At 39.0% G+C, this 23664-nt stretch overlaps 1 protein-coding gene across 1 annotated transcript in view; it reads left to right on the forward strand.

Annotated features, from left to right (window-relative positions):
• eys (eyes shut homolog) overlaps window positions 1-23664 on the forward strand; it is a 255068-nt gene that overhangs the window by 219501 nt on the left and 11903 nt on the right. Inside the window, 2 exon segments of the mRNA XM_058384541.1 lie at window positions 16288-16460; window positions 22881-23063. Coding sequence (XP_058240524.1) covers window positions 16288-16460; window positions 22881-23063 — 356 coding nt within the window.

Consider the following 23664-nt stretch of genomic DNA (forward strand, 5'->3'; position numbering starts at 1 on the left):
GAGTTCAAGCTGACATTAACAGTATAATTACTATAGAGGATGCTCTTTTTAAGCCATTGAGGCTTTCAAAAGATCATCTAGAAGAAAGTGCTGTTTCTTTCAAAGTGCTTTTTTTGGGACAGCATTTCTTTCATTCACACATACTTGTTTATATTTTATAGTTTGCTAGTGAATCTTTGCTAATGTTAAAACAGTCCTGATTTGAAACATTGCTTGTCGCTATATGCTGATGTGATTTTTAAAATTATCAAAAATGTAGGCCATTTGACTGAATGTAGTCTATTACAATGGATCCTTTTGTGCTTTATCATGCCTTGGAGAGATTTTTGTAAAAGCCAACAATACTTGGCTTGTATGTTGCCTTCTAGCCCACATGTAATAGCCCATTGAGAGACACCTGAAAAAGAGGGTCAGGCTCAAATGGAGAAGTCTGGCCTGCTGGGTTTGCATTTAAATAGTCTCATTTACATCCTACTCGCTCCCTCATTTTCCCAGCTTACTTCCAGTACTTCTTTTTGTACCAACAGTTTTCTTGATACTTCCCTTTGATCCCGTGTCTATGCTCTTGCTTCATATTGGGCAGCTATCATGCATTCATCCCTTGGCACAAATTGATGCCTGGATTCACTGCATGAAATTACAACCGCATCTTTGTGAAATAATTCTCCGTCTCCATTCAGAATCAGCCATTGAAGCGAAGGGTTTTGTACTTTGACTCGTGTACAGCGCCTTCAGTAACACAGCTCCGAGACATTAAGACAGGTCTCCACGCATTGGCTTTAAAAGCGGAAAACTAGCTGTAGGGCTTATTTTTGACAGCAGATAACTGCCTTTGCATTCTGCTGCCCTAACTGTAATCCAAATAGCTCCAACCCACCAGTGAGTAGGAGGAACAATTTTCCTCCAAGCTCACAGCTGATGTTTGCAGCCTGCCATTTTTCAACAGATGGTTTGCAAATACTCTCCACCCTCCCCTTCCCCCCTTATCTCCTGTACCTCCTTCTAGACGCCCCATCCTCGTTTTGTCTCGCTCTTACAGCGGCATTGTTGTCATGCCCCCATAGCCTTGCATCCCACACACACACACACACACAAAGTACTAAAACCCTTCACAGTCAACCATGCTCTGCAGTACTGCTGAATGATGACATTTTTATTGCCGTGCCCAAGCTGCCCCTTTTTAAATCCTCCCACCAACATACAAGCCTGGCATTGATTCATGGACGTGACTCTTTTGTGTGACGATGGTAAGACAGATCCATTGGCTGGTTAAGAGGAAGGGGAAGAGGGGCCAAATGTGAACAGCTGTACATTATCCACTCAGTTCCTACTTGTAGAGTAACACATCGGTCATCTTCACTGTCAGTTACAGCCCTAAAGTCTTTGGCTGATTTAAAAGAACAGGGAACCAAGTGCAGGTTGCTGCCAAAGCAGGCAGTCTGTTAGTCATAAGTTCAGCCATGTCCTTGGCCAAGGAAGGGCAGAATGTTTCTGAGAATATTTAATAAAAAATGTAAATGTTTTTAAATAAGCAACAGTGTATGTAAAATGCATTAAAATAAAATAGTGCATTTTGTTTTCTCAGAAAAATATTTCTTGTGTGATGTGTTTCTTCAGTAAACCTAAGATAGATCACTTTATTAATCCCAGGAAGAAATTATTATTATTATTATCATTATTATTATTATTATTTTGTATAGATAATCTTTATATATATATATATATATATATATACACTTAAGCTTAGCATGATAAAAACACACAGGAGAGGTACAGGAAAAAGGAGATGAAAATAACACAGCAAAAACAAATAAGTAGTTTCATTTCAAGATGAATAATTGAATCTGTCTATTTCAGTTCAGTAGCACTAAAATATAAACACACAGGCAAAGAAATCTGGAAAACTGAATAGAGAACACACTGCTATTCCGTACCCTGAGTAGCTCAGAGACACCTCAGCAGTAAAGTTTGAAACCTTCTGATAAGGAATGTAGATAAGTGAATTTATTTGAAAGCAGATATTGAGCTTAGCCTCAGCCTGAAGTTGTCCGACTATCGTACGGCACTGATGCTCTTATTTCATGCTTTTATATACATGCACTCTTTGTTATTTTATGTTTTACCTCTGAGGTTGCCGATTTTTAAAAAACGTTTTTCCATCCAGGCCACCACTATTTAAGACTAGCAACTCAAAAAAAAACAGGGATATTCCATTTTACTTTAATACAGGGGTAAACTAAAAGCAATAAATAATTTAAAAATGAAAAATAATACAGGGACATATGAAAAAGAAAAATTGAAATAATAAAAAACCAAACTTGAAATATAATCTAACTTTAAGTATATTGCCAATATACACTCACTGAACACTTTATTAGGAACACCTACTCATTCCTGCAGTATCTAATCAGCCAATCATGTGCCAATGCATGAAATCAGCTTTTGGTAATGTTTACATCAACAATCAGAATAAAAAAAGATTTTGACTGTGGCGTTATTATTGGTGCCATTACAGGCCGGTTTGAGTATTTCTATAACTGCTGATCTCCTGGGATTTTCATGTAGAACACTCTTTAGAATGGTGCAATAAAAAAACAAATACCCAGTGAGCAGCAGTTCTGCAGACAGAAAAGCCTTGATGATGATGAGAGAGAATACCCAGACTGACAAAAAAAGCTACATTAACTCAGATAACCGTTCTCTACACTCTGTCTCAGTGTTTGATCAATTAGATCATTTTACAAGGCCACTGGTAATCTAAATGAAGTAACTACACCTAAAGTGTATAATTAATCAGAAACTAACCAGAGTTACACTAACTACAGATGCTAGATAAAATATCTTTTACACTAGATAAAGGATAGAAGGGGGTAAGGCTTTCAGGGGGTCAATTAATACTGAGTTCAGAATCCCTAAATTCCCTGAAAACATAATTCATTTCAGATTCATAGGTCTCATCATTTCTAGAAGCATTCTCTGATGGTAAAGTGCAGAGGTTTTTTTATTGCGATAGCGATTCACCTGGCACATAATAGGAAGCACATTTTTGTATAAAAATATGAATTGAAAGAAATTCTACATCAGAGAAGCATAAATCAGAACTTCAGTGGATAATGGCTGTGGAAAAAGTTACAAAATCACATCAGAATGAGTGGCTGCACACTACAGACACTGCTTTCAAAAATAAGGCCAAACGTTTCTGCACTATCACACCCATGTGCGCTTGTTGAATATTCCACATTCAGTTCTCCTTTGCTGGTAGCACAGCTATGGAGATTTAGGCTCCTATTCAGCCACAAGAATATGTCAAGTGAGGAGATCTGGGGTGCAATCAGTGTTTTAGTTTATCCCAAATGTTTTCAGTGGGATTGAGGTCAGGGATCTGTGTAGGACATGCGAGTTTATCCACAACCAGCCCGCAGGGTCATTGTCATAGTTTGGACCTTTTAGTTCCAGTGATGGGGTAGTGATGGAGCAGTGGTGGCTCAAGTGGTTAAGGCTCTGGGTCGTTGACCGGACGATCAGGGGTTCAAGCCCCAGCACTGCCAAGTTGCCACAGTTGAGCCCTTGAGCAAGGCCCTTAACCCTCTCTGCTCCAGGGGTGCTGTATCATGGCTGACCCTGTGCTCTGACCCCAACCTCCAAGGATGGGATATGCGAAGAAAGAATTTCACTGTGCTGTAATGTATATGTGACAAATAAAGGCTGTTTCTTCTTTTCTGATGTGAAATCTTAATGCATACAAAAACATCCAATTGTGTGCTGCCAATTTAGTGGCAAATATGGGTCTGATGTTCAGGTGTCCGCATACTTTTGGCCATACTGTGTATGACCACCTGTAAGCAGCTACAGAATCTCCTAATATATCGTATAGTTTTATATCTGCACTCAGAACGATTCTCCTAAACAGTGTCAAAATGATAATAAAGAGGGCTGGGAGAATTCACTAGGGGCCGGTAACATTTCAGACTGATTGCTGTAAGTTAATAACATTGCATTTATGAAAGTGCCTTGCTGCAGCTGACCCTCGGTGCCTCCTGCATATAAACACAAACACACTCACAAAATGTAAATGTCATAAACAAGTCTAGAGTCGTGCTAAATCAGTCACCCCCATGCGAATGGTAACGCCTTTGGTTTGCTTTGAATCACATTATTGTTGCTAATGAGTCTCGTAGAGTGGGAAGAGATCATTAAATTCCGTGCCAGGGGGGGTGTTTTATTTCAGTGGGAGAGACACAAGGTGGCAAAAAACAAGTGTTGCTGAGAAGGCAAAAGAGTTAAACAAACATATTGAAAATGTTTGGTTTTATTTTGTTATAAAAATCTCCATGTTACTGTCTTTGAGATGAACTAAACTGTGAGCTTTCATATTCCAGTGGTGAAGAATGGGGGTTTTACAGGTTGATATTTATCAGTGAAAAAAAGGAAACAGCAGTGTAGATGAATAAGAGGATGTTATGAATAAATATAAAACATTATTAATGTAGATTTATATTTCATGATATATACATGATATATTTGTTTAATTTCTTTACCCAGGTGCCTTTATAAATTATCAGTACAATGAGCCAACTGTAGCATAACTATCTGAAAAGGTTAGGCTTAGATTCTGCATGCTAGATGTACAATAGCATCATATCAAGCTTAAACCATCCTCACATCACACAGGCTACATCAAATACTTGTTTGCTTTTATATATATATATATATATATATATATATATATATACACTATATTGCCAAAAGTATTCGCTCACCCATCCAAATAATCAGAATCAGGTGTTCCAATCACTTCCATGGCCACAGGTGTATAAAATATAAAAAAGACTGTTTTTACAAACATTTGTGAAAGAATGGGTCGCTCTCAGGAGCTCAGTGAATTCCAGCGTGGAACTGTGATAGGATGCCACCTGTGCAACAAATCCAGTCGTGAAATTTCCTCGCTCCTAAATATTCCACAGTCAACTGTCAGCTGTATTATAAGAACGTGGAAGTGTTTGGGAACGACAGCAACTCAGCCACGAAGTGGTAGGCCACGTAAACTGACGGAGCGGGGTCAGCGGATGCTGAGGCGCATAGTGCGAAGAGGTCGCCAACTTTCTGCAGAGTCAATCGCTACAGACCTCCAAACTTCATGTGGCCTTCAGATTAGCTCAAGAACAGTGCGCAGAGAGCTTCATGGAATGGGTTTCCATGGCTGAGCAGCTGCATCCAAGCCATACATCACCAAGTGCAATGCAAAGCGTCGGATGCAGTGGTGTAAAGCACGCCGCCACTGGACTCTAGAGCAGTGGAGACGCGTTCTCTGGAGTGACAAATCGCGCTTCTCCATCTGGCAATCTGATGGACGAGTCTGGGTTTGGCGGTTGCCAGGAGAACGGTACTTGTCTGACTGCATTGTGCCAAGTGTAAAGTTTGGTGGAGGGGGGATTATGGTGTGGGGTTGTTTTTCAGGAGCTGGGCTTGGCCCCTTAGTTCCAGTGAAAGGAACTCTGAATGCTTCAGCATACCAAGACATTTTGGACAATTCCATGCTCCCAACTTTGTGGGAACAGTTTGGAGCTGGCCCCTTCCTCTTCCAACATGACTGTGCACCAGTGCACAAAGCAAGGTCCATAAAGACATCGATGACAGAGTCTGGTGTGGATGAACTTGACTGGCCTGCACAGAGTCCTGACCTCAACCCGATAGAACACCTTTGGGATGAATTAGAGCGGAGACTGAGAGCCAGGCCTTCTCGTCCAACATCAGTGTGTGACCTCACAAATGCGCTTCTGGAAGAATGGTCAAAAATTCCCATAAACACACTCCTAAACCTTGTGGACAGCCTTCCCAGAAGAGTTGAAGCTGTTATAGCTGCAAAGGGTGGACCGACGTCATATTGAACCCTATGGATTAGGAATGGGATGTCACTTAAGTTCATATGCGAGTCAAGGCAGGTGAGCGAATACTTTTGGCAATATATTGTATATATACACTGTATATGGTAAAGGACTATGGTATTCTGCCTGGGATACAGACTCACAGGCTGGGCTACAGGAGCTAATCCTCTCATCCATCTCAATATTGTTGAAATGAAATCCTTTTTATTTCAGCAACAGACTACTTTCTGTTAATAAATGTGTTAAAGCAGATTAAAGACTTTGTGTAATGAAAGTAACAACAAAAAAACCGAATCGTTTTTTAAATAATAAAACATTTCTTGAACATGTTGGAAACTGTGTGTGTGTGTGCGTGTGTGTGTGAGAGAGAGAGAGAGAGAGAGAGAGAGGTGTGTGTGTGTAATAGTTTCCCATACATCGTTATTACTCTGCCACTGAGACCTCATGATATAAAGTATTCTCAGCCCTAATAACTTCTTTGCTGATGAACTATTCATAGGGATTAGATTTCAGTCCTCCCATCTAATACCTTGTCCAGCCATCACTGCAAACTTGGAACAAATGAAGGGAACATGTGCAGAGGCATAGGTTTTCTATTCTCTTTTTTGTAGGCTTTCTTTCACTTGACATCCACTGCTGATTTATTCATGCAAATTATTATATATTTTTTCCCCTCCAAGAGAGAAATAACTATTAGTTATGGCAGCTCATTATTTCTTCTTATAAAGGTATATATTGAGAAAGCATTTGAGTCAATTAAGTGGTGACTCCAGGCACCATGTTTTTAAATTGTCACACATTATTAAGAAATAATAAACCTTGCCTCAAGCCAAGAATCAAATGTTCTTGTTCTGTTCACGGGCTGTCGTGTTTATGATCTCTGTAGGTTATTTTTCAAACTGGCAGCAGAATTTATATCTGACTACGTTTAATTTATCAAGGTTTTTGGAATTTCATTACTGCCTTTAGGATTTCAGATACTAAAAATAAAAAGAATATATATATATATATTTCACTTTTTATTTTTAGTGTGTGCAGAGGCATAGGTTTTCTGTTCTGTTTGTAGGCTTTCTTTCATTTCACATCCACTGCTGATTTATTCAAGTAAATTATTTTTTTTCTTCCCCTCCAAAAGAGGAATAACTATTGTATTAAATAACTATTACTAAAATGCTATTTATTCTATATATATATAGGATTGACCATGCGATGCTCTGGGCAATGTGCTGCTGGGAAACATTGGGCCCTGGATGTTGCATTGGATTGCAGACCAAACAGTATTCCCTAAAGACATTGTACTCTTTTAGCCAGCTTGCAACAATGCAAAAACTGTTCAGGAATTGTTTGATGAATATGACAAAGAGTTCAAGGTGTTAACTTGGCCTCCAAATTCCCCAGATCTCAATCTGTTTGAGCATCTGTGGGATGTGCTGAACAAACAAGTCAGATCCATGGAGGCCGCACCTCACAACGTACAAGACTTAAAAGACCTGCTGCTAACGTCTTCGGTGCCAGATATGTATAAATGACACATAAGTAATGAAAAACTCTGCATCTTAAGCATGCTGTGTCATTGCAGTGAGTCACACTTCTGATCAGTTTTAGCTTTCTAGAACTTTGATAAACTTCCTAACTATCAGCAGGCATATTGTATTTTTAACACACATTTGAAGCTGCTCAGTTTAAGATTTTGGAATTTCTTCTTCACTGCTTAAAAAAAAATGCTAGCTCTTTACCTAAGAGCTTGTTGTAACATCCTTCGCCATTGTGCAGAATAACACATTCAAGTGCCAAGTAATTTGAATATGGTGCTTAAAAAAAGCATTGACACCTGTGGTGGACTAGCATGCTTTTTATTAGGGTTGAATATGCATTAATTAGTTATGGCTTGTGGATGAAATTATCGCCTGTTCCTGTTGTCTCTTCTAGTTTGCAAGAATAAAAGCTTCAGAGATTTGTGGTGGACTATAACAGTTTGAAATGCAAAAATATGCCTCTCTAGCCCGTTAGCCTAGTACAAAAAAAACACAATAAGTGTTTTGGCAGACTGTGTTAGCATTAATCACTAGCTGGCTCTGTTAGCTTGCTAGTTAAAACAGATGAAAACATAACAATAAGAATGGAAACAAATTCAGGTGTTCAGGGTTACATTTCTAATGCATTTCTGGAAGATAGAGGTATTGATGTGACCTTTCTTGACATTTTGTCATTGTTTTGTCTTTTTTTTTTTTTTGAAAAACGTCTGATACATACAATGGATTCTGATTATTTGGCTGGAAAAGAATTTCCTTTACATTATTATTAACATTTTTATTTTTTATCCTAGCGTTTGTCTTGCGCAATGGCAGGTTCCGCTGTTTCATTCGATCCGCATGATTTGACACAGGTTTTAAGCCGGATGCCCTTCCTGTCGCAAGCCTCCCATTTTTATCTGTGCTTGGGAGCGGCACTGAGAGTTTACCCTTCAGTGGCTGGGGTAGCACCCTGCCTGGGAATCGAACCCGGGCCACGACAATGAGAGCACGGGATCCTGTCACTGGACCACCAGGAGGCCATTAAACTTTCTTATTAACACCAGTAAATACAGAAGTTGTGATTTTTGCATGCATGTCATCTTCTGTCAGATTATGTTTTAAAGTTACAGGATTTGAGATCTTTGGGAAATATGTGGCCACGCAGTACTTCTTAAACAATGTGTGTATTGACTACTAATCCCTGTGGAACTGAACACAGCAATATGAAACATTACAGTAATACATCGCTATATAACAGTATAATATTTTTTTTTGGAACAAACAAAATGGCATTATGAGGATATGTATGATCTGCTGGATGATTTTGTCATAATGATTTGTCCATAAGCAAAGAGCAAATAAGAAAGACACACAGATTCTAGCCTTGAGCAAAGGCCAAATAAATGTTTAAAAAAAGCAAAAGAATATATTCACAAGGGCAATTCCAGTGATACCAATGTGACACATTGACTTGCAAAGTCTCTGACTGCCTGCACAGCATCAGCAAGATAGCATGATGTGGGCTTTCAGGGGAATAGAGACCATCTTTCCAAAATAAAAATTATTTATATATTATCACTTTGTTAGTGTTTTAGACAAGAACTCAAATAGGCATTGTATCAAGTGCTACAACACATTTCCAACAAAATAGTCGAAATTCGGATATGTTTTATAAATCATTCTCATGTACAGGAGGATGATGGGACTGTCTGTAAGAAAATGCTTTAATGGTTAGTACCAGCCATCTAATCATTTATAGTTTTATTACTTTAACCCTGGTGCTATTCATTTTGAAAGTCAAGAACATCTAAAACTCCCAACGACTTTTTTTTTGTGACATTTCTCATGTTGTTTGCTTGTGGTGGGAGTCTGAGGAGGAGGAAAAAAGACAGCAAGCTGTTGATGCTTATGAACCTTGAAAGGGTCAGAGAGTATTTTCCAAAGCCCAGATGCTCAGCCAAACCACAGTCAGTGTCACTGCAGACCAAACAGGAAATATTCTGGAGAGTCGGGTATGCTCTGAGAGCTGGCCATATTGTGAACATCTCTTGTATTAAAAACCTTGTGATAAATATCTATTTCATAAACCTTTTTATATATAATAATATTTATTCTCACATAAATTGACCAGATTATTTAAAATGACCCTTTTTATAGTTCAAACAATGCATTTGAAAAAATAGATACCATTAAGCACAATCATGCAGGTCCATAATAACAGAAACATATTTTAGACCAAAACCTCTAAAATGACTAGACATCAGGGGATCTTTCATCAAGACAACGACTCTGATCGTTAAACAACATAAACAACATAATTTCAGGAGACAGAATCAGTGTTTTGCAAAGGCCATCTGAGTCTCAGTATTTGAACTATAAACCTGTGCAAAGAACCGAAGAAGATGTCCTAACAATTTAAAGAAACCTAACAGTATAATGAAGCTTAATATGTGTTCTATGTGGAGGAGTGGTCCAAGATTCTCAACTAGTCTTGTCAGACATTACAAGAAGAAGCTTGTTGCCTTATGAAGTATTTATTTATTTTTTTATAGACTTAAACAGATGCACATGTGCTTAACACTTTGCTGAATTTTCACCAAAACAGAACATCAGAATTCAACTGCACAAATGAATTACTTTAATTCAGTTCACTCTATTTTTTATAGTGCTTTTAACAGTGGACGTTGTCTCAAAGCAGGTTAACAGAAGTATAGATACATGGGAAAAAATTATAAAGTTGAAAGTTAAGTTACTATTTATCCCTAACTTTTATCGCTAATGAACAGGCCTGAGGAGATGGTGGCAAGGAAAAACTCCCTGAGATGATATGAGGAAGAAACCTTGATAGGAACCAGACTCAGAAGGGAACCCATCCTCATTTGGGGGACACTGGACAGAAAATAATGTAAAAATGTCCTTTCTACAACAGCAACCACAAGCTCTTGAGGAACTAATAGGTCAGTGTAGTTTCTGAGTTCATTATAGACTTAGTACTAATACATTCCTGCCGAAAGCTGACTGATGCAACGGCAGTTCAGAGATGGTGTGATAGTCTCCAAGTGGTTCTATCCACAGTAGTCCCGTGGGTCACAGGCTGTCCGTGCAGATCTATCCACAGCTGCAGTGAGCACCACCAAGCGACGAGACTCCAACCAGGGGTAGAGCATCTGGATTGATCTGGTCAGGAACGAAGAAGTGAAGAAATTTATCCCCAGTGAGCAGGCCTGAGGTAATGGTGGCAAGGAAAAAATCCCTGAGAAACCTTGAGAGGAACCAGGCTCAGAACCCATCCTCATTTGGGTGACACTGGACAGTAAATGATGTAAATGTTGATAATGTTATTTCTTCAACAGTTTATAGTCACGTGGAATTGTGCAACCAAGAGGACACCTGATTGAAATGAACAGAGATGTTACATTCTGTATGCTGAAGTGAACTGAGGAGTGGCTAATCACTTAAATAGGCTGCGTATTACCACAAAAAAGTGTCCCCAGCTGTAGCTGAACAAAGGCTTACTTTTTTATACTAGGTAATGGAGGTATCTCTGGTTATTGGATGAAGTGGTTATGATCTCTATAAAAGCCTCTACCCCAGATGTACCATCCATCAAGCTCTTATCAAAAGTAAGAGCTTGCTGGCTAATGTACTTAGAGTAGCTAACAGTGCTGACAAAACAGCTACTTTGTAGGTAACCTGAGATACTGTTTGAAACATGAATCTAAGGACTAGATGTGAATTTACATAGGGACATCCTTAAATGATACACAGTCCTCCACTGCAAGATCTGTAAAGAAACCCATTGATATTGATTGTTGGTTATTTTCAAGCTGCTTAAAAGACAATGAAATAGGCAAAAAAAATAGTGCTATTATTGATGTGCTGAACATAGAATTCATTAGCAAAGTGGCTAAATTAGGAACAGTGCATCCATAACAAAGATAAAGTTGTCCCCTAATCAGTTATGATAATCATAGTCATTAAAAGATAAATTATATACAAGTTGTGGGTTTGCAGTAGGGTCCATTAGTCACAATTGGTCCACTCTTCATTGGTTTTGATTTTTGGCTAATTCTCCACTGCATTGTGTTGTCTGGAATGAAATGCCTAAGAAAATGTTAGATTCAAACTTCAGCCACACATATCTACTGTCTGGATTCTTTGCAAGGTTATAGAAAGAAATATTTGCTTTTTCTCTGTCAGGTATAACATTACTTTTAGTTGTTTGCCTTTCCACATTATTTGCTCTACTACCCCTGCTACAGATTGCAGTTGCAGCACTACTTATAAATGGCAGCTCACTGGTTGAGGCATTAAGCTACTTGGCTAATGATCGGAAGGTCATGAGTTCAAATCCCAGCATCATCAATCTGCCACTGCTGGGCCCTTAAGCAAGATCCCTAGTCTGAGCCACAGACGTCACACCCACAAACTGTTGGCTGAATGACTGTTGCATATGGCACACAGAATTGAAAGCACTTTCGAAGTTGTTGTCTGATTGGTTGGATTCTGCAGGATTTCCGGAATATGCGTTTCATTTTTTAATGGTCCACCTGTCATGATGCTCTACTTTCCTCATGGAGAAAGCTGTCATGTTTACTGTGACAATAAATGCTTATGAGGATGAGCTAAACTCTGGATTTTACAAATGATGTGAAGTTCATTTACACAACTTTCTTAAATGAACGATCTATGGTTGCACACCAGTTTGTTTTTGTAGGGACACTGACTTTACATTTTCACACCCCTAAACATGATGCTGAACAGTGATTGGTTGCTTTCCATGACAGTCAGATGCCTTTTGGCTGGACTTTGGTCAGTTAAAAGCTGCTATGGAGTCCAGACGTTCTGATGTCAGTCTGAAGTTCTGACAATGCAAGACTACAAAGTCCTCAACTCTCAACTTCACAATTGTATCTTGTTTGATTTGTGACTCCCCTGTTGTGTTGTTGCTGTATTTTGGGTCATTTCTTTCATGTTGGTAGAGGTTAATGTTGGTTCCAGAGTTTCCAACCTGGCATTATGATTCTTGCTGCTGATGAATGGATTACATGGTTTATTTGTGGTCTGGCCTCTATATTTCTGTGTAAGTCATTTTCGAATGGTGGATTGTGATACCTTCGATCCTGCCCGTGGAGGCTGTGGATGATGTCATTGATGGTTTGTGTTATTGTTTGATGTCTCTTGCTAGTACACCACTGGGTTTCTTTCCTTTTCAGGTCATTCCAAATTGTATTGGCTTTGTCCAGTGCTTGTGCAAATCAATTTTCCCTCTTTGCTCAGCTTTAAAATGGCTTGTTTTTCTCTTTTCTCAAATGGCTTGAGATCTTTGGTCTTCGTGCCAATGCAGTCTCAATGGTCTGAATCCACATCTCAAACCAGGAACAGACATTAAGAGTTATTCATTGTTTAAACATTCAATATAACATGACACACCTAACATGGCACATTGTGTTCCAATATTTTTTGATCACTAAAAATGGGTGGGTTTGAATAAGGTGGCAACACATCTTGATGTTCATATCAGGAAATGTAAGCTAAAATTCAGATGTATTATCTTGCAGTTGACTTTTGATCAAAATCCCACATCATTATAGAAGTATCAAATTACTTGCCCTGCTATTACAATAATTTCATATCAGACCGAAAAAGAAGCCAAATATGTTCCAGCATCTGTACAAAGCAAGGTCCATGAAGACTTGGTGTGCCATGATTGTAGCAGAATAACTTAAGTAGTCTGCACAGAACCCTGACCTCAACCCCTTTGAATGATGAATGTAACACCCCAGGTTTCATCATCATTTTACTTGATGCTCTTGAGGCTGAATGGCCAAAACCATTGGTGAATCCTTACAGCTATGTTCCAAAATCTAGTGGAAATCCTTCCAGGGAGAATAGAGATTATTATAACAACAAATAGGTTCTAAATCTGGAACAGGATATTCAAAAAGCGCATATATGTATAATGACTTTTTTGTCATATGGTGTATGTAAAAGTGTACATTCATACACTATATTGCCAAAAGTATTCGCTCACCCATCCAAATAATCAGAATCAGGTGTTCCAATCACTTCCATGGCCACAGGTGTATAAAATCAAGCACCTAGGCATGCAGACTGTTTTTACAAACATTTGTGAAAGAATGGGTCGCTCTCAGGAGCTCAGTGAATTCCAGCGTGGAACTGTGATAGGATGCCACCTGTGCAACAAATCCAGTCGTGAAATTTCCTCGCTCCTAAATATTCTACAGTCAACTGTCAGCTGTATTATAAGAACGTGGAAGTGTTTGGGAACGACAGCAACTCAGCCACGAAGTGGTAGGCCACGTAAACTGACGGAGCGGGGTCAGCGGATGCTGAGGCGCATAGTGCGAAGAGGTCGCCAACTTTCTGCAGAGTCAGTCGCAACAAACCTCCAAACTTCATGTGGCCTTCAGATTAGCTCAAGAACAGTGCGCAGAGAGCTTCATGGAATGGGTTTCCATGGCCGAGCAGCTGCATCCAAGCCATACATCACCAAGTGCAATGCAAAGCGTCGGATGCAGTGGTGTAAAGCACGCCGCCACTGGACTCTAGAGCAGTGGAGACGCGTTCTCTGGAGTGACGAATCGCGCTTCTCCATCTGGCAATCTGATGGACGAGTCTGGGTTTGGCGGTTGCCAGGAGAACGGTACTTGTCTGACTGCATTGTGCCAAGTGTAAAGTTTGGTGGAGGGGGGATTATGGTGTGGGGTTGTTTTTCAGGAGCTGGGCTTGGCCCCTTAGTTCCAGTGAAAGGAACTCTGAATGCTTCAGCATACCAAGACATTTTGGACAATTCCATGCTCCCAACTTTGTGGGAACAGTTTGGAGCTGGCCCCTTCCTCTTCCAACATGACTGTGCACCAGTGCACAAAGCAAGGTCCATAAAGACATGGATGACAGAGTCAGGTGTGGATGAACTTGACTGGCCTGCACAGAGTCCTGACCTCAACCCGATAGAACACCTTTGGGATGAATTAGAGCGGAGACTGAGAGCCAGGCCTTCTCGTCCAACATCAGTGTGTGACCTCACAAATGCGCTTCTGGAATGGTCAAAAATTCCCATAAACACACTCCTAAACCTTGTGGACAGCCTTCCCAGAAGAGTTGAAGCTGTTATAGCTGCAAAGGGTGGACCGACGTCATATTGAACCCTATGGATTAGGAATGGGATGTCACTTAAGTTCATATGCGAGTCAAGGCAGGTGAGCGAATACTTTTGGCAATATATTGTATGTAATGCTGTTAGTGGTAACGAAGTCACATGAAGAAAAGACTCAAAATCGGATGTCTTATATACTTTACATATTTTCCTCAAATCCAATATGGAACTTGACCATGTTCTTTTCATTTACATGAACTTTTTCATTTACAGAAGACAACGAATACCAAATTTAACTATTCTAATGTTTTCTGCCTATGTAATTCTATTAGTTTCTGAACGCAAATAATGTAAACAAATGTACCACAAACCCAGAATATTTTATTTTGCACTTCATCGTCTATAAAAAACATTTGCCTTTGTTCAGTAGGTCATTTAGCAGCAGACACCTGAAATTTCCTACCCTTCTATCTACATCAGTTTGAGCTAGGTGTGTGCTGTAGGGCAATCACTCAGAGTGACAGATGTGTTTGCATGTTGCACATAATGCAGGGCACTAATCTCACAGTCTGCTGTGGCATTACCCCCCACTGTTCCAAACGGCAGTGACAAACTGTGCACAGACCTTCCCTGGGAATATCCTAAAGAGCTCCTGTGTAGAAACTGTCATGAACCAGGTCACCCAATGAGTTACCGACAGCGAGGGAAAATTATCGACTATCTCGGCTGCCGTGAGAGGCAGGATCGCTGTGAATCGGTGTGTGTGAAGGATGTTTTCATGGGCTATGGTAATTTGGTGTGAATGCTTAGATGCAAATGAGTTTAGCTGAATACTTTCCTGGACAAAATTCAGACCAGGTTGAGAGGTTAAACGTTTTTTACAGTTGAGCAGGTGCCTCATTATTCAGCTTGTTATCCACACCAGTAATATAGCATCTAATCCAGGCATCCTTGTTTATTATTTCATGTTAAAGCAATCACTTACATTTTTTGGATTTGAAAAAAAAAATCTAAGAGAATATAAATATTTTATTTCTTGAATTCAGCTCTGGAGTGGGAAAATGTACCCTGCTACAGAGCAGCTCCACACACATTATTAATTTATAGATTTAAAAATCCTCAAATGCTTCCTTGTATCAAATATCGTCTTGGAGCAGCATCTTGGACTTATATTGCTTATCTTGTTGGTCCACCTTCCACTTCTTGCTCAGACATGTACAGTACAAGACATGTACATTAAAAGAACCACACAGAGCCGGAGAGTAAAATCAGACCACTGCTGGTCTTCCGGTCACTCAGTAACAGGGAAAGGGATCTGGATCAACCCTATATACTATAATATTTTGTGTTTTATATGAGATGAGCCTTTGGGACTGTGCTGGTTATTTTAAATCTGTTCTATTTAATTTGTCTTACGGTGCACAATCAATCTAGCCGCCTAAATCTCTGGCCAGATGTATGGTAGCAAATTCAATGAGAGCTGACGGGATTATCGAAGTACACATCAGTCTCTTCTATTGATTGCAAAGCAGAACCATGACGTTGCACATTGTGGTGGTTTTTGTATTCTCCCTGCCTCTTCATGCTGTTTCTCTCTCTCTCTCCCTCTCTCTGTCCTCCTTCTATCTATTGCACTCCCCCCTACTTTTCTGTATTTTCTACACAAGCTACACTGAGCTAAATTAATGATGCAGCAAGAGAGAACATTTCGTTTGGGTCCTAATGATCTCTTTCCGTTTCCTTCTTTTTTTGGTCTCTGTGTGTGCAGTGATGCAGAGACCTGGGTCTGTGTGTGTCCCCTGCTCTACTCAGGCAAGCTGTGTCAGTTCAGTGCCTGTGAACGCAACCCATGTGCCCACGGCGCCACCTGCGTTCCCAAGAGCCCGTTGGAGGCAGTGTGTCTGTGTCCACATGGAAGGCAAGGCCTCCTGTGTGACAAAGGTAAGTCCTGAATGTGCTGTTGTAGTGTTTGAATCTGAGGATAACCCCAGTTTGTATGTAACTCTGTCATTAGACGGTGGAGGAACTCTGTTTTCAGGTTGTCCATACAAGATCCTCTTTGGCCAGTAGTTGGTATTCATATTTATCATTGCAATCAGCATTTTCATGAATCAGATTTTGGAATTGATCCAAATTTATACACTTATTTTCAGTAAAGATTAGATTTTTACTGTAGGTTAATGCATCTATCCATTCAAGCACTGATCAAGATGACCTAATTCTCAATGTCTCAGGAAGGGGTGGTTAACCATTTGTAGGATTTATATGAAATTATAACCTTGCAACGAGCAGATTAGTTCAGGAATTGATCCAGACAGGGTCAAGGCCACACCAAGGTCAAATATCTAAAGTAGATTTTCTTGTTCAAAGTATATTTTTATCTCAGGCAAACAAATATATAATAACACTCGCTGCTATCCCCATCTTCCAAAATCTTCCAAAAACCACTGTGAGGCTCATTCATTCATTTTTGTAACTGCTTTATCCATGTCAGAGTTATGGTGGATTTGGAGTACATCCCACCAGAACTGGCAGGAATCTCAACCTGGAGAGGGAAGCCAGTCCATTGTCGAGTAGCAAATACACGCAATATATAGTAAATACGCTCAAATTCTCTCACTATCTATGAGTCCTACCTACTGCCATGTTTCTGGGAGCTGGAAGGAAAATGTAGAACCTGTACGAATCCCATGAGGACCTGGGGAGAACAAGAACAGAAACACCACACAGACAGTAACCTGAGCTCGGGATCAAACTGGGGAAATTGTTTTTGTGAGCAACAATACCTGCTGCACCACTGTGCCACCCTTCCAGGTAGATTTAATTTTTGTAAATCAGAATGAAGTGAACAAATTAAACAGGGATAGTTGAGAAATTCTCATTACGAATTTGCTTGTACCTTGTAAATCTGCCCACAGTTACCGGCTAGCGTCAATTTCCTATTACGATAACACAGATATTCTTGTCTTATATGTTCTCAATTCCCTTTTTTTGTTCTTTCAGCAATCAAGCTAGCAATTAAAAGTGTATTTTTTTTTTTATAAAAGATACATCCAGGTCCATATTTAAACTTTTAACTCAGAGTGGCTGAATTCTTCCTGAAATAAGAGTAGACCTCACAGCACATAATACTATACACATTGATAGGACAATATAGTACAGGCTCTCTCCATCCATTAGATCTCTCTTGCAAGATGTAAAAGCTCTTATTTTGCTATAACTTAATTGGGTAGCAAGATTTAAAAGACACTTTGGCACAGCTCACCTAGCCACCATGCCAGACACCTCTCTCCATTAGACAGCGTAATGCCTATGCCAGCTGGAGTGCAGTAATCTTCTTGTGTTACACGGAGTGTGGGTGACATTTCAATTTAAAACCCGGTACCATCACTTAACATCAAAGTCTATATCGATCAGTAGCAGAGGCTGCTGTAGCTCTCATTGGTCCTCAAGATTCCTTTGTTTTGTACTTGTTTGTTATTGGTTTAGAGAATCCATCCTGAGACATTCTGGAAGATACTTCTGCTTTTGATCATTTTTTAGTGTTTCAATAGATATCTGGGTTTTCCTTGTTTTTTTGTTTGTTTTTACCATTTATTTGGCCAAGAATCAATTGCACTAACAAATGAATAATAATAATAATAATAATAATAATAATAATAATAACATCTGTTTTACATTATTTTATATTCCATTTTATTTTTAATTTTTCTCACAGTTCCTCTCTCTATCGTTCTCATTCTTTTATCTTTGCCTGTTTTTACTGATCCGCAAAAGTCCATAGTGCTAATTGAGTAAGCTAAGCTAACAAAGACTTTGGGGATAAACGAGCGAGCTTGACCAAAGAAAAGGTTTATAGGCCATTGTCTGAAACCACAACAGTCTTTGTTGCATCAAGTTCACATTCCCTCAGTGCCACTTTCATCCTTGACAAGGGGTCACAGAGATTATAATTAGCCTTTTTAAATGAACTTGTGATCAAATACAAAACAAAAGACACTTTCCGTGATTTGACACCAGTATTTTGTCTCGGTTTAAGGATGTGATGCCGACTTTCATATTTCATCCTGAAGTGTTTTATTTAAAGCTATTTGACAAATATTAAAGTTTTATGTTAATGAAAGTCTGATCATGTTTTTCAACCATTTATAGTTACCATTATGATACAAAACCATTTAATGGTATTAGATATTTGCAATATATGTTAGTTCCTATAGCGTTATAGCTACAGGCAGTTATAGCTATATAACAGTTTTTGTTTTTTTAATAAAAAATAATTTAATGAAACAAAAAAAAATATCATCACGTTGCCAAGACACTGGAAATCCTTTGTCTTGTCTCTCATTGAAAAAAGGTTACTGTATTATTAAATAAGTGTCTCATTACAGAAAGCATCACCGGATCATGAAGTTGACTTTTTTTTTTCCTTCCTTTTCTTTGTTTAATTTAACAGCACGTTTTTTAATCTGTCCATTATTAGATTATATGGGGAGTCTGTCATGCAATTCCCTGTGAATGAGCTGTTACTATAGAGACTATAACATATTAGAACAAGCACATTAATATTAACCATAATTTGAATTACAGCTAGAATTACTGTCAGAGCCATGCTGTTAGAGAGAATTAATCAACACCTTCTGACCGACTGGATTTGAGAAATCAGCAATGACCAGTTATGAAAACATGCAGCGATCATTAATATGTTTTTGCTAGAACATTTGAAGAGCTTTTTTTTAAATTTCAGCGCTTTATTGGCATGATTAACATCAGTAGTGGAACATAAATACAGGAAAGAATTTAAGAACAAATGTGAACATAGATGGGATAAGAACAAAAAGGCACTGAATATTATATGTTAAATCTCAAAATTCTGCCCATTTCTGCCATTTGTGAATATCTGGAATTATATTGGAAGGTTGTGAGTTCAAATCCCAGGTTCACCAAGCTGCCACTGCTGGACCCCTGTGTAAGGCCCTTAGCCCTCAATTGCTCAGTTGTATCAAATGTAAGTCACTCTGAATAAGATCATCAGCTAGAAATATATGAAATTGAGTCCATCATGATTATTTTAACAAGTCATAAAGATAATGTCATCATTGATTGAGCTGCACTAATAATGGTTGACTGTAGTATTTTGGAGGGCGCTACTAGTTAACATTATGATGGCTAGCCATAAAGGTCATCTTTGCCGCTATCATTATTGCTCCATATCGTCTGGACTCATATCTCCTCTGTCCAGAAGACCTTTTAATAAACTTGTCCATCCAGTTTAAAGGTCTACAGCTTGCTAGCTGGGATAAGTCATGTTTGTAGGTTAAACAAATCCCAAAACCCAGAGATTCGCTGGCAGGAAATCTCCCTTTCACATTAAAAAGTCAGTTAATCCAAGAGCATGTGCCAAGAACAGTTCCATTTGCCCAAAGCTTTGCTGGCTGGACGCTTTCTGCAATCATGTGACATCTGTCCAGGTTGTCCTTAGGTCAGGCTAAAAAAAGCAGCTCAATCACAAACATAATGGCCCATTTGTGTTTTTTTTGGCATCCAAAACATTATTAGATAAGGTGTTGGGCTTTTTTTTTTGCATATTTAAAAAGATATTACAACAGATTTAATGATGAGTTTTTAATGAAACTGAGCTAAGTATAGCCCCTGATGCTGCTTGGCTCATGAGGTAATCATGTTGAGAAAGATGTCCTAAGAAAATGCACATCTGTTTCGTCTAAACACTGCGTAGGCTGCAGCACATTTTCCCACACTGAAGAAACACTGCTGGTATGTAAAAAAAAAATAAATAAATAAGTCTATAAGGATTCTTTCTAAAAGCAGGACAAATGTGGCAGAACTGGCATAGAGACCACCTTTTTTCTTCTTCTTCTTTTTTTTTGCAGGGAGCTGGAATAAACTGGCGGTGTGTCGCCCGCAGAGCATGAGCAGAATTTTAATAGGCTCTTACTTCCTCATCGGCCCAGTCACTTTCACTTGTTACCAGCATCCTTATGAAGAGAAACATAACTGTGCCTGTGGCAGTGTAGTGTGGGGTGATCATATGCACTGCTGCTGTAGAGCTGCAGGATTTGGTTTATTTTTCTGTGCATTTTTGCCGACATGATAAAAACCCTTACATAAGGCAAAAACAAAAAAAATCACAAAGCTTCTACTTGGTATTATATTAAATTAGAGATGTGAGACAATCTAAAAAAAATAAAATAAAAAATCAGTTCAGGTCAGATACACTACAAGGAGTAAACTAACCTGCTCTATCAACTATCGAGTACATGCTTCACTGTAACAGTACATTTTTAGCATAATTTAATCCATGCATATTTTTTTTTTTTAAATAAGATGTTCAGCTTTGCTACATTTATTTCTGATCTCTGTTAAAAGAGCAATAAATAACACCAGTAAGACCAATTAAAAGATATAACGTGCAAAACAAAATGTCAGAATTAAAGCAGTTTAATGCTGAAACTCTACACTGCAGCAATGTCTGAGACAGTGACAAGACAGATTGTAAATTACGTCAGCCAAAACCCGTAATGATATTGTATATATCATAGAGAATATCTATATTCTACTTCAAAAGTGGCATCTGATGTGATATCAATGCTAAATACATATGCTTCTAGAGCTTAAAGGTAAAGCATCTCAGCTAACTAGATAGCTAACTATGTTGCTAGGATACAGCAACAACAGCATTTAGCTAAACCGGCTAACTATACCTTTCCCTTATATACGAATAGTTAACGTAGTTAACTTTCACTTAAAGAACGAAACAGAATCATTTTTTGTCTACTTTTACTACTGCAGCTTTCATCTGCAACCCTGAGCAGAAGATTAAGCATTAATCTCCCAAAACATTTTGGCTAAAATTGATTTTTGACAGTCGGAAAAATCCATTTTGCTACAGCACACGAGATAGGTATGCTTTGTAGGTTTGACATATTCATATTCATAAACAAGCATAAACTGAAATGTGTCTGAAATCTTATATATAACGCCGGTTACATCTGTAGCAACTGTCAGTCTTACAGCCTTGTTAATTTATGCGCCGAGTTTCCTCCATCAGTCTGATACATAAAAGAACTGATGCTAATTACTTATAGTGCATGAACCAGCCAGAGCTTTTCCCAACTGCTTAATTTGCTATAAATCACACTATAATTATGACACTGTTCTTGTTCAGTACTTGAGAGATTTCCCTTTGAAGGCCAGATTCCTTTTAGTTACTGAAAGGAAGAAACACTGAAACCTCATGACAGTTTTGACTTCGTCTTGACACGTTTTTACATATAAAATAGCTAGGTGTTTTTGTGGATGGCTAGTGAGTTTCTTAAGGGATGCTTTTTTTTCCCCCTCTTATTTTGGCTTTGCAAATGTCGAATCTTGAATGTCCTTCAGCACATTTCTGCCCATTTTGAAGCTGGCACAGGACTTGATTTTCACCTGAAGTCATTTAACACATGGACTCATTAAGGACTTGTTTGAGCAGAAGAAAGCACAAATGAGCAGATGTGTGTGAGCCAGAGGGGGAGCAGCACACAACACACACACACACACACACCAAGGATTTTTTTTTTTTTTTTAAACGTCATCTCATCCACTCCTCCTCTTGATAGTGTCCTGGGCAATCATTAGTTGCTGTGCAAATATAAAGCAATGAGCTTCTATCGGTGCAATTTCCAAAAGCATAAATAATTCAGAAAGGAAAACAGAATGCTGCATGCAGTGACTGTTTAGGCAGAGTCTCATGCGTGTAAAGCGTTAGGGGAGGGGGACTGGATGGAAAGAAAACACTCGCTGATGGGAGAATTGCAGTCAAATGCAGATAACCTAAAGACACAAATACAACACAATGCTGTGTGTACAGACATAAATGAAATCACTTGACAGCTTGCTTAGGATATGAAATGGAGCATTTCTTGAGCAATGTTTTGACAGATTATTTAAAGAAGCCGGGGTTATGCTACATTCATGTCTTATTCATGTCACCCCCCCACCTTTCAAAAAGAAGTTGTGAAACATCTGCTTGTGGCATTTTCCTAACATGCCAACTGTAAAAGAGAAGAACAGAAATGTAAAAGAGACGAGCATAGCAATCGGTAACCAACAGCCATTCCTCTGTGGCGTTGGATAAAAAGCCAAGTGCATGCTTAAACATGCAGTGTGTGGATCAAGAGCATCATCTGGTGGCTCTTCCAGAGGCTGCAATATACGGGCGAAGCTCTTATTTAAGTCATTTACATGTCTTTCATACTATCTTAGAGAATTAGATAGAGTTTACATTAGCTACTAATAAACTAGAGTTTATCACTGATTTTTTCTTTAAAAAAAGGGTTCCACTTGTTTTTATTCTCACCACAGCCATCAAAATTACTCGACCCAGATTTAGTGGACTTGATGAGTTTGGATACTCGTCCTACATGGCGTACCCACCTATTTCCAGCATGAGCTACTTCTATGAGTTCCGGCTGAAACTGACATTTTCCAATAACAGCACCGCCATGAAGAATAACCTTATTCTCTTCTCTGGACAGAAAGGACAAGGTGAGAGAGGTTGTAGCACATACAAGAACACACATGGGAAATTAATATCCGCTCATGTTTAGAAATTATTTCTGTCATGTACGTAATGCATGTGGGAATTGCGTATGCGTTTCGAGGTCTTTTTTTTTTTCCAAACAAGTTTTATATTAAGATATCAGATATCATCCCTCTTCAGAATGAGTACAATCCATTCAGGTCTACTCAGTGAGTAACAATGATAGAAACTCTTCTCGTCTAGTCTCTAATTAGACCAGTTCGGTTACGGAGAAATGACGTCGGTCTCCTCCAGCAAGTGTCACACCGTTCCCAATTTTTCCTGAGGTCAGCCACACCGGCTGCTGAGTGACACGTCACCAGTGGCGGGCCATTTAATCAAAAGGCAGACAGGCGAAGAGGAACGCGAGGGGGTCGTGAATCTTCCGTACTTTGGCACCGCTTTCTCGGTATTACAGTTTAGGGTGATGCATCAGGGGAAAAGCAGAATAAGACAGCTGTATGAATAATGAAGCAATTGTCAGGGGAATGGCATGGTACAGCAGAGGACAGAAATCTAGAGAGAGAGAGAGAGAGAGAGAGAGAGAAAGAGGATAAGAAAGCATCC

Source organism: Hemibagrus wyckioides, linkage group LG29, assembly GCF_019097595.1.
Source record: "Hemibagrus wyckioides isolate EC202008001 linkage group LG29, SWU_Hwy_1.0, whole genome shotgun sequence".
Lineage (NCBI taxonomy): Eukaryota > Metazoa > Chordata > Actinopteri > Siluriformes > Bagridae > Hemibagrus > Hemibagrus wyckioides.